The sequence below is a fragment of the Cylas formicarius genome, unplaced genomic scaffold (genome assembly GCF_029955315.1).
Source record: "Cylas formicarius isolate icCylForm1 unplaced genomic scaffold, icCylForm1.1 PGA_scaffold_3__17_contigs__length_32017465, whole genome shotgun sequence".
NCBI classification, from domain to species: domain Eukaryota; kingdom Metazoa; phylum Arthropoda; class Insecta; order Coleoptera; family Brentidae; genus Cylas; species Cylas formicarius.
In genome coordinates, this window is record NW_026844326.1 from 21,582,987 (window position 1) to 21,598,547 (window position 15,561).

Consider the following 15,561-nt stretch of genomic DNA (forward strand, 5'->3'; position numbering starts at 1 on the left):
TATATATATATATATATATATATATATATATATATACAGATAGTCTTCGTTATACGTACCTATCCGGAAGCATGTATAGAGGGGTCCCTTATACAACGCCGACGAACAAATCAGTGACATATCACTGAAATTTATTTTCTTTTGCCCAATATTTCCCGAAATGCCTTGAAATTCTACGCAGTTACAATTACATACAAATTTTGAAAGGGTAATTTTTTTGGTAGAATTGGAGATATGCTTATTTTGTCATTCAACAATCAATTATCCGTTCGTATAAAGGTTCAAGGTTCAAAAAAGTATATACTAAAAATTCAAAATTTCTTAAACATCTATGCAGATGCAAAGAATGAATAAACGACATATTTACATATTCAATACAATGAAAACAAAAAAATGTAAACGAGATACTTTTTCAAAGAATTTAGCTAAAGAAAGTTCATACAAAATACAAGCAGATAATAATAATAATGACTTTATTTGAACAATTTCATTCTAGCTTTTGGCTAATCTACTGAACCAAACAGAGACAGAGTTTAACAATACTATGTTAAAAATTTTATTTAGAGAAATTACTGTAATTATACATGTGGAAATAGGTTAAAGAAAAAATGAATTGAATACGTGTTTCGTAACTTTTAGGTTATAATATTGAAGGATAATTTTAGTGATATGTAGGTACTATATTACTTATTTTAGTTTAAGCCCGTTCATAGAGATTGAGAAGATATTGTTTATATTTTATATTTTGAAATTATGTAATGACATGCCAAGAAACTGGTTGGGAAATAAGTTGAAAAACTTTACGGCGTTGTATGAAAATGAGCGCTGAAAGATTGCAGTGTTATGATGCGGCATAATTAGTTTGGCATTATTTCTAATATTAATATTGTGGACAGTGTTGATTTTTTATAGAAATCGACGAATTAAGATGATTTACTACCTTAAATAAAAATGTCAAAGAAACTAGGATGCTGTGATTTCCTCAAACCGTAGACAAATCTAATACATGCATTCTGTACTATCTGGAAACCATAGACAAAGTCACAATAATTGAAATTAGAGAGCATCAGGGACTCACACAAACTTCGTTTCAGTTGTTTACTTAAGATTATTATATAAAAGTTTCATGGAGGCAAAGGATTTTTGAAGTCTATTTTTTAAGTGTTCTTTGATTTTAAGTTTGCTGTCTAAGATAACTCCCAGATTCTGGCGTAATTTATAAAATTTAATTTGGAGTTGCTGATCCCAAATACCATAACAATTCTCATAATAATTTAAGATCCGTATGCATAAATCATGGTGTACCATCAAACATTCTCTCTGCGTCTTGTCCCTATCTTGCTGATTAGGATTAGAAGTTCAGGTCACTATATATAAGCGAGTTTTTTACAGCTCAGTGGGCCGTCTCTTGGATCTACATTTCCAGGCCTTTCTATCCATCCAATTTTGTTCTTCTACATACTTCCGAACTTGTTTTATTCCTCCTCCGGAGGTTCTCGGTTATGCTTCATTAGTTGTCCTTACTATTCTCCTTTTATTCTGATATCGTTGTTTTGTTATTCTTTCTTCATTCCACTCCACAGCTTTCAACAATATCGAAAGAGTCGATAAAGCAACAAGAACTCGCTGCGTGGTATGGTAGGTTGGGTGCAAAAATCTTAGGGAACACTCCCGTTTACATGTCGATACCTGGTCGATTCGTTTTCTAGGGAAAAAAATAATTCCTGTGCACCAATTGTGGAATCACGTCTCTGCCTAATCGGTTTATTAACGCCTGAAATCGTCCAAATCGGAAGCTCGTTCCGACCTTTTGATCGATCTATGGAGCGCCTATTTCGCATCCCCCTTTGTTAAAAGTGTCGAAAAGTAGCCGAATTCGATGTTTGAAATTGCTTGCAAGCCGATCCTTTTATCCTGCCGATAAGATGCAGATAACTAATGGCAAGACCAATTTGAGTACTAATATTCAGGCTGGGCATGGAGTATTTCTTTTTAGTTACTAAGAATTTTAACAAATGTGTAAAATTTTGCATAAATTTCACTAAAGGCAATTTCAAAAAAATTCTGATAAATGAGTTACGAAGAAAGCAAGTTTTATAGTAGGTTATGGATAATAATATAGCATAATAAATAAATAAAAAAATGATTTTTTAATAGAAAACGTAAACAATTTGTATTTAAATAATTTGTATTTAAAACGAATCATTTTAGTTAAAGAAAACAGCGAAGTCGGTTATCTAGGAGATGAAAAACCGGGCCTAAGTCGATACGTAGAAGAATAATTGAATAACTACCTCAGTGACAGGCGGATGATGCATCTGCTTTGTGACCAACGACAAAAGCACCGTTTTGGTAGCAGACATTGATCGATTTTGGTTAAGTCTTTTGCGGAAAGATGCGTCTCTATTTCTTTTTTGTGTGGAGGCATTCCTCGAAATGTAAATCGGGGGAACGGAGGATCTCACATTTTTGGGTAAAAAAATGTCCATCAACCGTTGATCGCAGAAGTACAGAAGTTTCTTTTATTGAGCGAATACTGTTTTAAAGCTAGGACAATTTCAAATTACATTTGCTGCGCCAATCAACTTGAAGCCACCAGCCACCAAATGGCGTTTTCTTAGGTATCATCACCCAAAAATTGATTAAAAGAGCTGAAAACCCAAAAAATCATTTCCGCATTATTTGGTATTATTAATAGCGAATTGTCTCTAATTTACCAAATAAAACGACAATTGTTTTGATATTTAAAGTCGAAATAAAATTTTATCTTTAATACCTTTTTCCGATACCTTCGAAGGACAAAATTACCCAGTAGCTACTATGTTTTGACGTCCTTTTTACAGAAAATTAGGTTTAGACAATAGCTGAAGACTAACCAATTTCAAGCTCAAGTATATTAATCTTAATCCGGTGGTTCCGGCTGTGTAGACAACAGAATCGAAAATCAATCTCTAACCCCAAGTCATACGTTTTTCATAAAGGGAGAAGCTCTGAAAAACATTTTCAAAGTATTTTTTTAACTTTAGTACTTGGGGAATGTCCATTTTCGATCGAACTAAGTGATATTATTATTGATGTCAGAAAGAAGGTTTCCTATACCCCCTACTACTGTGCACGGATTCTTAAGTCGGACTTTGTCCCTCGAGGATTACCTACGCCCGTATTTGACACCTAAAGTGCCAATTTTTTTGAAAAAGATACCTAAAATGATGATTATCTCGTAACCGCCGGCAAAGAATGCCTCTACAGAAAGCGCGTCCGAATGGACAGAGAATTCTTCGTCCGACAACGACAATACCCAAAAATTATTGAAAGGATAACGATGCGTCCTTTGTGCGAAGATGGCCCGAAGGACATAAATCTCACAGGATTTTATTTACCGTACAGACGTGTTTCTGACCGAGTAGGTTTGCGATTCTTGAATGAACGATCATTTTTTTCGGACGGCTTTTTGTGATGCTCGTACCTGCTTGAAACAGAACCAAATATGCCTCAAAATACCCTTCTTGAAAATTATTTAAAAAATAAAGTGTTTTGCAGACTTACTACAGGAAACGAAGTGTTTAGCATTATAATATCACTTAAAAAATCAAACTCTTGTGGAATATACCACGTTTTCAAAGATATTTACGCTATTACACAAGAACGATAATCACAAGCAAGTGATTTGTTAACCAAAACTAACATTACTTCAGACTTTAAAGACACTTTCACTCACACAAGCCACACACACTTAAATAGGTTACAATTTCTAGAAAAAAATATATAGTGCTCTCGACGAAAATGATAAAAATAACAGTACTTTTTCTCTCGAGTTAAATATGGCGACAACGAGACGTTAGAAATATTGTCGGTGCCTCGAGGTCCACCTACTGAATAGATTTTTTAAAACTTTGAAATATGTCAAATCTTTTACACAGAACAGTGACTTTCATAATCTTAATACCAGGTATGGCAATAATTTAGTTCAATTAAAAAATGTTTCAATTAGTAAATTTTCCAAAAGTTGCTTTTATATTTAATTTATTAACTTGCGGATCTTCCGTATGAAATTATATATATTTTGCAATTTTCGTATTCCTTTTTTGTACAAGAATTTTTCTTAATACCTAGTAAACAAAACTTATGTTTTATTTTTGTGTAAAAGCTTGACTTTTCGTGCTGAGTAATTTGTTCTTAGTGCGTACGTCCTTATGCTTTAAATATTAAAGGTTAATTCTAAATTCAATTCTCGGTCTTCTCCTATTGAAAAATTAGAAAATTTTTAGTTAGCTTATCCGTAATTAGATTTTACCGTATCCAAGGAAAACATTCCTATTTATGTACATATTTTTTCTGTGCACAAAGCCATCAAATAATCATACAAGATTGTGTGGATCTACCCAACAAAAAATCTCAAACGCCTACAAAGCGGCACATGAATCACCTTAAATCGTGCTGTAAATTCGATATTGTCCTTGGAATATTTAAAATGTATTGTCCATTTTAAATATAAAAAAAAATTGCACAAAATTGCCAAACAGAATCCCAAGGACTACAACTATATCTAAGGACTATCCGGAAAGGTATAAAAGAATGTCTTTAACAGTTACGATAAAGTTCATTAAATCCTTTCCTAGCAATTTATTCAAAAACTTGAAACAACTGTTTCTGCTTCATATTTCTAGGATCCGTTATCGGCCATCCTGAATATACATGAACATGACCTGATAGTTTTTTGTAGTGTCACGCCCCTAAAAAATATGCAAACATCATAATTTGGATCCCACAATCTGTTCAAGACTACAAAAGCAACTCCGAATGCAATTAATCCTGCATTGGCACTATGCAAATTTTACGATGCGACCGGTATCAATAAGTAATTGATTTTTGATTGACGCATACGAGAACACCATGGCGACGCAATGAACAATGCAAATTTATTCGACATTGTCGAATGTTGTGAATTTAGCCACGAAAAATGTACAAAAACGGTATTTGTGAAAAATAACATTCTCGGTATGTGGAACAAGATGTTCGAGCCCCCTAAAGACGAGTCAAAAATAACATGTTTGTCCGCGTTTGAGATTGACACCTTAAATGGTCAGATCAGGATTTGGTTGACACGTTTCTGATGCGTTTTGTATTCCCCAATTATGTCACAATGAAAATATGAGGGAATATAGAGTAACCGGGTCACTTTTTGACCTTTTCCTGCGTCCGTGTCTGTGTATGAATATGTTTATAACGTTCTCAGTTTTTTTTTTCGTGTATCTGGAGGGGAACGGATGCTTTTGTGATGTTTGCTTGAGAAAATTTTGGATCGTCCTATACACAAAAAATATAGAACCGCTTACGTGCGTTGTTAAATAAAAAAGTATCAAAACTGTGGTCAAAAACAAGATAAGGATGGAATAAAATATTTTTCCCCAGCAAGAAACAAACGCCTAAAACATGTTATATAATTATTGATATTTCTTTATTTTACTATAAGAGTTTTTATAGTATATTATTTAACGAGCGTATTATGAAGGCCATAATAAACGAGGATGATTTATAAAACGAGCCGCTTGCGGCGAGTGTTATAATCATCTGAGTTTATTATGGTCCATAATACTCGAGTCAAATACTATACTTTATCTACAACCATCCACTTATATAGGGTACCTCACCGGAATTGAAATGTGTCATTTTATTGTGAAAAAAAACTATACATGGGAGAAACCTGAAAATTCGGTAGGAAGCTAATGCTGATGGCAGAGCAATTCAGCTAGAATATTCTCAAGATGGTGGCACTTCCGGTTAGGCCGGAAGTGGATGTTAACTTGCTTTATATGAAATGGAACATAATATCATACATTTTTAGATTCTACCATTCACTCAATATCAACACTGGTTACTGTTTATGTATGCTGTTTATGTTATATGTTTATGTGTTATGAGTTGTGATGTAATAAGGAATAAATTCAATGAAAGTCCTGGATTGAACATTTAATAAGTTTAATAATATTTAATTAACATTTACACTTCAGCACACAATTATTTTTAAATTGACGCTTAATAGGATCATTATGTATTACTCTGTCTATTTCATAAAATTGATTGTTATATTAGGGCAGTTATTGAAATTCATCGTAGTTGGTGTAGTACCAATACTAATGTCCGTGGTGTCTTTACTAATCGAAAAAGTGTTATGAGAAGATTCGCTCGTAATAGTAGACATACCTGGATATTGTGAGGGGGTAGAAACAAAAGTACTGTTATTAATATTACAATTAGGGTTGATTTGACTTAATATTTTAGTAGCTGCATCGGTCTTGTTCTTCTGCGAGTCTGCAATATAGCCTTCAGCTACAGAAGCCGACTTCCAGCCTCCGTGGCGCTTCAGAGCTGTCATACTTGCCCCTGCGTCGACATACAATGTGGCTGAAGATCGTCGTAGACAGTGCCCGGTATATCTTTCTGGGTTTTTGATTTGTAAGAAACTTGCAATTTCTCTGCCCATTTTGGCAAACTTGTTAATGCCGATAACTTGTTTTGTGCATTTTCCATTTTGAAAATTCATAAAAAAAGAATCTGATGCATTTGGCAGTCTCAGATTTGCATATTTTTTAACAATATCATGGAACTTCTCAGTAATAGTAAAATTCCTAGGGATCTTGGTCTTCGTAACGGGAACTATTACTCTAGTGCAACCTTCATAAAATGTAACGTGTTGTATTTTCATTGCATGTAGTTCATTTGAGCGGCATGCACCCATCACTCCCATAATTAATGCAACCTAAAAAATTAACACCTCTTGGTAAATACCGTAGGTATGTAACGTCTTATCATTCCTTACCTTTGTAGCCAAATATTTTGTATCAGGAGCTTCATAAATAAATTTATTTATTTCCTGTCCGGTAAATGCCTTAGATTTTTTGGGTTGATAGCCTTCTGATTGTCTTTTTAATAAAGCATGTAGCTTCGCGTAGTGGTCGATCTTGACATTGTGTTTAATATAAAGTGTGCTTTTCAGCATGGAATAAAACGTCCACAAGGAGGACGACTTATACTTTTTAGCCAATTCTTTGAAATACACTAATAATGTATCTTCAGAGAAGGAGGTGGCCTTGTTTCTTGATCGCCAATCCATGAAATTGTTGTAGGCAATTTCATAATTGTTTCTTGATTTCTTGGGAAGTAAATCCAGAGACGCAGCTTCCGCTGCCGCTCGAATTTCCGGGGGTGTTAGTACTTCGTTTTCAGAATCCATTTTTATTAAATCTTATGTTTTAATTGCAAGGCGAAATTTTAAAGCTTCTCTATATGAATATTATTTACTTTACAATTATTATTTCATGAAAGAAAATGTTTGTATTCACGATGAGCGTCGCGTCGGGTAAGCTGTCGCTATGGATACCCGCTGCGCGCTGTCAGATTTAGCCTGCACGGCCTACTAATTCTTTTTAATTATTGTCATATTGGTTTGTATTTTTTGAACTGTTTTTGAATAATAGAATTGAATTGGTAACGTGTGTATGACTTTAATATGGGTAACTTTATAGTAAATTTTCATAAAAATAATAAATGAAATGTGTGAATTCTGCGCCGATTAATTGAAGCCCGGATTATTAAGAATTCCAGAATATTTTATTACACTTGTTGTTTTATGATATAATTACACTTGTTTTTTTATGATATAATTACACTTGTTGTATTATGCGTAGCATAATACTCTCACTGTCAGAAGTATTATGCGTCTATTATTAAATGGTTGTAGATAAAATAATTTATTTCTCCTCCCAAAATAAAAGAATATACAGCTTTTCGCAAAACACCTTTGGAATCTCGCCATGCAGAAAATCTTCATTATTATTGTAATTATCTTAGTTGATTTTGTTGCCAGTCAACCAATCAAATTGAATAATCTTAAACGACCTTTTAACCACAAAATTTTAATCGAGATTTATGCAATGCCTGGTTTTGCTTTATCCGTCATTTTCTATTTTCTAATATCATTGCCAACATTAAATGAATTTTTTAAAGGCGACTCAACTCTGTACAATAGTATGGATTGTATGTGTATTAAATATTTCATATTGAAGTGTGTTGATTAAATAAAATGCAAAATTCCAGTATAGCTGTTTACAAAATACTTATTTTGTGTTGTTAACTTTTACTTTTTATGGCGAAAACTTATAATAACATAATATATGTAATAATCTGTATTGCATTCCAATGCCCAACCACGTGAGTTTCTTGTCCCACGGATCCGAGTCCCTTCGGATGTTTTCGGATGTTTTCGCACGGCTTGAATTTTGACGTTTAGCCATTCTCAGGTCTGTCAGTGAATATATTCGTGTTGTTTGGCAAAAATGAACGCTCTAAAAATAACGGTCGTAGAAAAAGTATAGTATGGAACACGATAGGTAAACTCTTTAAGTCGCTCGTTTATTAATCACTCGCTCCGCTCGTGCCAACTGAAATGAAATGCCGTTGTTGCATGATATACTACATTATATACTTCTTAATAAATTTTGCATATAAAAGTTGGTTTTGTAAGTAATGAGCTGAAAAAACCAAAAATTTGGTCAATTTGAGGTAAAACAGGTGGATTGTTGTGGAGGAAAACAATGCTTGCGAATAAGAAAGAAAAAGAACGAATAAATGCGTGCGATTCTGTTTTTATTCCTTATCATCAAACGTGGAGAAATGGGATATTTTCTTACCGTTATCGCCAATTACAATTCATCTGCGGATTCTATTAAAACCAAGCAATCTCGCAGGGTCTAATATCGCCACAAGTTTCCTGGGCAATTTGCCAGAAGTATCATAAGTCATCAATGTTCAAAGATGCCTGAAATCCGGGAGTCAGCTGCATATTTCCCGCGTCATTTCCCTCCTGCGGGAGAGGCCGCGCCACTTTTTATTTTCCGTCTTCTTCCGTCCCGCGGAACTTTTCCGGATCGCTTGGTCCTCCATTTCTTAATATCGACGGCAACTTTGGATTTTCCTTCGCGGAAAAACGAATAATTAATAAGTAACGGGAACGTATTTGCGAGTGGAAAGAAGTTTCGAGACGAGGAAATTATTCTGATGCGGGCTTTCCCGATACGTAGCAAATCCATTTCGGTCAATTAACGTCTACCTCAGTTCCCCGAACTTGTCACGTCCGTGTCACCCTAAATCCATTATTTGTTTTACGATACATAAATTTACGTAGCGATCCCCACAATACAAAACTTTCCAAACATCATAAAGTTGTTAATAAATGTTAATGTCGCTTAAAGGATACAGAAAAATAAAATAAAAGAAAAATATCAATTCCAAAATTTACTCTGAACCTATTCCTAGACAGCGCTTTTATAGTTAAAGTCTGTTCATACATATAAGAAACTGATAGATAAATATATAACTGATACGAATTAAGGAAAGACCCGGGCAAGCTGTAAGAATGAAATATGGCCGAACTAGTCCGTACTTTGCTAAGAATTTAATTATTTGGGGTTTTGTTAGGAAATATACTAAACAATATTTATTTATTTATTTATGTAATTATGTTTAAATCTAAAATATAATTACAAATTATTTTTATTACCTACTTAAATTACTTAAAATTATTCACGTAATATATCAGTATCACTATCGCTATCATCGCCTGTTCTAATTATTATTTGCAATATGGATATACGATTGTTCTGCTTTTTCTATATGTTTAACAGAATTTGCCCAACTTTGTGGAGAGATGTTAAAAACTTCGGTTTCTATAAGTTTGAGGACATTGGAGTTAACACGGGGAAAAACATTGTTACGACGAATGGCAGATTTCAGTTGGTGCCAAACATGGGATTAAATATACAGTGGAAAGGTGGAAGTAAGCCTTAAAACTGTATCCCCTAGATTATTTGCATAATTATCACAGACGTATTCCTTTTGTAGGTTCAAGCTTTGTAGAACCTCAATTAATTGCATTTTGGTATAATCTTTGTGAAAATAAATGTCGGTATTAGACATGTAGTTTTGGATTGTTGCTTTTGTGTCATATGAGGAAGAGGTTTTAGTCAACTGTCTACTGTGATAACTTGCATTGTCCATTACAATGACGCTATTAGGAGGAATGTTTGGAACTAGTTTATTTTTAAACCAACTTTCAAATAAATCAGCAGTGGTGTCTTCATGGTAATCCAGAGAAGAATCTTAAATATTTTTCGCAGACAGAGAAAGTCCATTTGAAATCCAACCATCTTTAGGGCCAGCATGCAAAATGGATATTCTTTTACCTCTTTTTGATGGCGCGTTTGTTTTACACTAATCAGTTGAGTCAACCTAACTGTTTTCCGGGGCATCATAAGTGTCGAACCAGGTTTCATCCAAGTAAATAATTGGCCTTTGTTGTTTTCTGTAAATCCAAATGTTTTCTAGATATTCCAGTTGCCATTTCCGAATTCTAAAAGATTCCAATAAAACTTGCTTTTTGTCAATTTTTTTAAATCTAAAACCATGTGTTGAATACACTTCCATAAGATAGTTCTGCCACATTTAACACCGGTTTCATTTAAAACTATTTAAAGGCTCCTAATTAAGATATCTAATGTACGCACGCTTTGTTCATCGTAAAACTGGTAATTTTTACGCTGTATTATATTTTGATCACTTTCATCTACACTCGAGAAAATGTCAGCATCGCTTCTTTTTTTCCTCGCTGAAATGGGATTATTCACAATTTTTCATACAGTTGATGTTGGAATTTTCGTCAATGTGGCCGTTTCTTATAAAGATGCTTGCTTGCTGGCACCGCGTTCAATGAGAGTCAAATAAACATTGTTTATAACTTCCTTAGTCTCAATAGAATAGTGTTTTCTACATTTGAGTGGGAGCATCTCCTGAGATCACTGGACTCGCACATATTTTGCATAATTAAACACACGAAATAGGAGTGATTATTAATAAACTTAAACTAAGCAGTATATCAAACCCAAGAATATTAAACACAAATAGGTATAAAATTATTTTCTATTACGGACCACAATTTTACCTGAATTTAAATTCCGAAATTTTAGGTAATAATCTTGTTGCATTGTATGTTAATGAGCACCTTTGGATAATCCCATTCAAAAGCAATTGGTCACTTTCTTATATCTGTGAACAGACCATACTAATGATATTTTTCTATATTTTTCCTTACGCTGTAAAGCTTAGGCTGTTTTCACTTTTAGGGAAGTCATTCTTTCTGCGTAAAAAACATACCTGATCAATATCTATATCTCAAACCGTTTGCTGGATATTCATTTTTGAATATACGAAAACTAAATACATCACAAAGTTTGCCATGAATGTTTCCATGGTAATAATTTTTGTATTTGACACTTGTGGCCACAAATCTAATTTGACGTATAGTATATCCGTTACTTGTTCTATGGAGGATAACTTATGAAACCACGATATAATAGATAAAGGATAATAAATAAAGGGTGTCAATAAAACGATTTTTCATTGGCCTCATTTGGACTATATATTTGGTCAAAGAATTTAAAAAAGAAAGACATCACTTTCAATTTATAGAGGTTTTCACAATGAAGTAGGTAGTGCGGCATCAACCTAAAGTTTCGCAGGTCACCTATCCAATTTTTCATTATGTCTGGTACTATTTTACCCGTAAAGAGAATCAGTACCAAAATTTTCGAGACATAGCAATATTTTTCAACGCATGTATGTTAAGAGGAAAGTGGCTAAGACTGTCTTCACAATATATTAAAAGAAAACGTGTAATTTTTGAGGATTTTTTAAAAAGTACCTTTGAGTTAAAAAGAAAAATTTTTGGTGAATATCTTAGCAACACTACAAAATTTCAAGATGAGAAAAGAACAATGCGAATAGTGTAAACTCTTCGTCTTGTCGAGCGGTCTGGACTGGCACAGAGGCATGTATTTTTTATTTAAAAAAACCGAAGCAAATGCGAAAGAAGCGTTAAAAGCGTCAAAAAATTCAAAAATATGAAAAAATCTATTATACAAAAATTATTAATATACGTTTTGGTTTAGTTGGTATAACCATCAGAAATTAATTTGAAATAAAAACCACGGACCAGAAAAATGTTAAGTGTGAAAATTTTAATTTTAAAATTCCACCAAAAATGATCAATATCCGTGGGATCATATCGTCTTAACACCAGCCAAACGTATTTTCATTTTTGTCGAGTTGATTGCGATGTATAACTACTTAACTGGTAATATTAATACATATATTAAAAGTGCTGCAACCCGAAAATGGCCTCACGAAACATAACACAAAAGAGGAAAGCGGCAGATGTCACACACGCATTCACACAAATATGACCAAAATTTCTGATACGCAACATTCGTAAGCCATCACATAAAGGTCAATCCCATATTGTTCTCTTGATTTATTTTATTCGAAACCGTGTCCCGGCAGCTAAATTATATCGAAGGGGATTGTCCTGTCCACGCAGTAAGCCGATATTAGTGTTGTACAAGATTCGCTAAGTATTAAAATCGATTGTGCAACGAAAATAGTGAAAGTCCTACATTTAAGACGCGATACGGTCGGATATCGACTTTCTTGCGCGTCGAAGGGGTGCTAGTCGATTAAGGGGTGACAAGAAAATTTACTGTTAATAAGAGAGGTTATTAGTTTAGGTCGTATATCAGTTGACATCTGCCAATGATGGTGTCTAACGCAGTTGACCTTTCGTTCCACAGTTTGACGGCGTTGCCACTTTCCTTGTCCAGAAGTTTTTAGAAGTAATAATTTGGAAGACAAAAATTAACGGCAACTGTTATTATGAGCGATAGACAATTTTTTTCCTTAAAATCGGAAGAAAACGTCAGAAACAATATAGGGTTTGAAAAATTATAATTACGTATATTATTTTATCGCCCATTCAATTTTTGTAAGTTTTAGTTTTCGGAGGTAATTAATTTTTTCAAGCATTTGTTGCTACCAAACTACAATGACTGAAAAATTTTAAATAAACAATAATTATGACATTTAACGGTAAATATACAACAAGACCAAAAATATGTATTGCAAATAAGTGCTTAGAACAAGTTAATCATCTACGTTCCCTGTCTTCGAAGCAATATCGCGCTCAATAGTAGTTCTCGTTTGGTATTAAACCTAAGAAAATCTAAAAACTTAAATGGTCGAACATGTTAAACATCGAAGAACTTATCATTTGGCTTGTTTCGTATATAGTTTAGCAAAAAGTCCTTTTCTTACTTTAGAATGTCTTAAAAATAAATTCAGGCTGAACTCTCATATTCATAACGATAACAGAAATAAATTAAATTTTTTGATGCCAAAGCACAGGATAGTAGCATACAAAAAAAGTTTTACTTAAAACAGCGTTCAAATATATAATTCTTGAAAAATTGTAATTACATGTTTTATTTTTAGTGGAATACTTTTACCACTTAATTTTTTCAATTTTTCCGAGCATTTGTTTCCGGTTCTACCGAACTACTGTGACATTTCAAATAAACAACAATTAGGACATTTAAGGGTAAAGATACAATAAAAAACATGTATTGAAAATAAGTGCACAGAACAACTTAATCATTTCAAATGCTTGCGATATAACATACGGATTTGAGTTTTGACTTTTAAGTGACTTCTAATAAAATGTGTAGTATCATCATTAGAACTTTGGGAAAACAGTGCCAACCAGAAACCCAACTGAACTATCTCACAGATCCTACCTGCAAAAATGAGATTTCTAAGTTGAGGATGTTCAATAAGGAGAACTAAAAATATTTTCAATAGAAAAGAAAATAACTGAACATCGAAAGGCCTGGTACTCCCACGTTCAGCGCAAAGAAAGCTAAATTATAAAAATAGAGCAAGTCGCAGTTCGGACGACCCTACAAAAAAACAATTTTTGAAAATATATAAGAACTAAAAGTTCAGATTTTCACGAAATTATATACTATGACATGACAATTGTTTCGACAACACCGTGTCTTTATCAAATGTCATTTGACAAAGACACGGTGTTGTCGAAACAATTGTCATGTTATAATATATAATTTCGTGAAAATCTGAACTTTTAGTTCTTATTTATTTTGATAAATGGATTTTCATCAAGTAAAAGCCACCTCAGTGCAAACAATTTTTGGCATCATGATAGAAGCGGAACAGCACAATGACGAATTTAAACATTCTACTCCAAGAAAAAATCGGACAAGTCAGTCAAGTTCTCGCAATTATATTCAGGCAAATTGTTCATAGCATTTTTTTTTCAGAAGCATTCCTCCCACTTTATTCGGAGGAATAAAGATTTATCAGGTTTTTCTTTAAGTACCTTAGGTTATAGATTAATGAAATACAATATGCGAGCGAACAGACATTATTAATTGACCACACAGGTATTTAAGGTCAATCAAGAAATATCGGCAACAAAATTGTAATATCATCTATTCAGATAAGAGTTGGGTCAATTGCGCTTGTTGTGAAAATACCATCGCAAGTCATAGAGACGATTTTTGAAAGTCTTTTACAACAGGTCTTAAATCACCTACAAAAAGAAGTTCAAGTTTCGTTCTCCTTCAGCGAATATTTCGAGCAATGGTTTGAGGGGTCAATAATTCCCAATTTACCTAAAAATGGACAAGAAAATGTTGTTTTCGCTTCCTTGTAAATTTAGGTATCCAGTGACTTCAAAAAAACATTTTCTTAGACTACTCCTACATGAAATCGGAGCTGCTGAAAGTTATTCCCGCATACAGAAATGAGTAAGAGATAAAATTGAGGAATTAGCTGCGAACTAAGTAAAGCGATATGTGCAGCATTCCAATATGTCACTGAACAAAATTGGAGTAACTATGTTTCACATGTTATAGACGAAACCGAACCAGAAATGTAGCCCGCTGATAATGGCCAAGACAACGTCGATGAACTTATTATTAGCATAAATTTTGGCGACAGTTCTGAAAGCGACATTGACATTTCCGAGCACGATCAAGAATAAAAGATTTCACTGATGTACAAAATGCTACGGCTGGTAACGGTGTACTCCATAGGACTCCTCATTGTATTCTCAGAGTGGCAATAAATTGAAGCAGACAATTTTTGGTAAATTTTTCAAAGAAACTTCCACAGGCTACTGTAATACTCTTTATAAAACTTCTGGATTCCTACGGTTTTTATTGACTCGAACTAGCTTCAGAGCTTGGCTGAAACTGAAGAAGCCAGCAGGATGATTGGCGAAACGTTAGCTAGTTCGACTCAACAAAAACCGACGCAGTAGGAATCCAGAAGTTTTATTTATAACAAGTAATCTGAGCAAATATTATGTTAGGTTTGAATACTCATTTTCTTAAGAAGAAATATAGTTACATATTTTTAAGGACAAACCACTAATATAAAATGGCTTGCTTACGCAGACATTTGCTAGAACGAAAACCAAAAATTACAAAAATAATAAAAAAATAAAATCTTTTTCCAAAAATAATCGATTTGCAACTTGTTTCGTAAGTGATATGTGATCCCACTTTCCGTCTTCCTTGAATCGAAAGATAACGTTAAATTTGAATTTCCAACAGGTTCGTGCGACGCTGAAAGACATCATAAGTATACACATTT

The 15,561-nt window shown here is 33.5% G+C and overlaps 2 protein-coding genes across 4 annotated transcripts in view; both read right to left on the reverse strand.

The window, feature by feature from the left end:
* The window catches only part of LOC132699181 (histone-lysine N-methyltransferase PRDM16-like), a 152,919-nt gene that overhangs the window by 40,723 nt on the left and 96,635 nt on the right, over positions 1-15,561 (reverse strand). The window lies entirely within an intron of this gene.
* Positions 6,065-7,234, reverse strand: LOC132699182 (uncharacterized). Its single transcript, XM_060665756.1, has 2 exons — positions 6,821-7,234; positions 6,065-6,760 (listed from the first exon to the last, which is right to left on the reverse strand). The coding sequence occupies exons 1-2, from the start codon at positions 7,232-7,234 to the stop codon at positions 6,065-6,067; spliced, it is 1,110 nt and encodes a 369-aa protein (XP_060521739.1).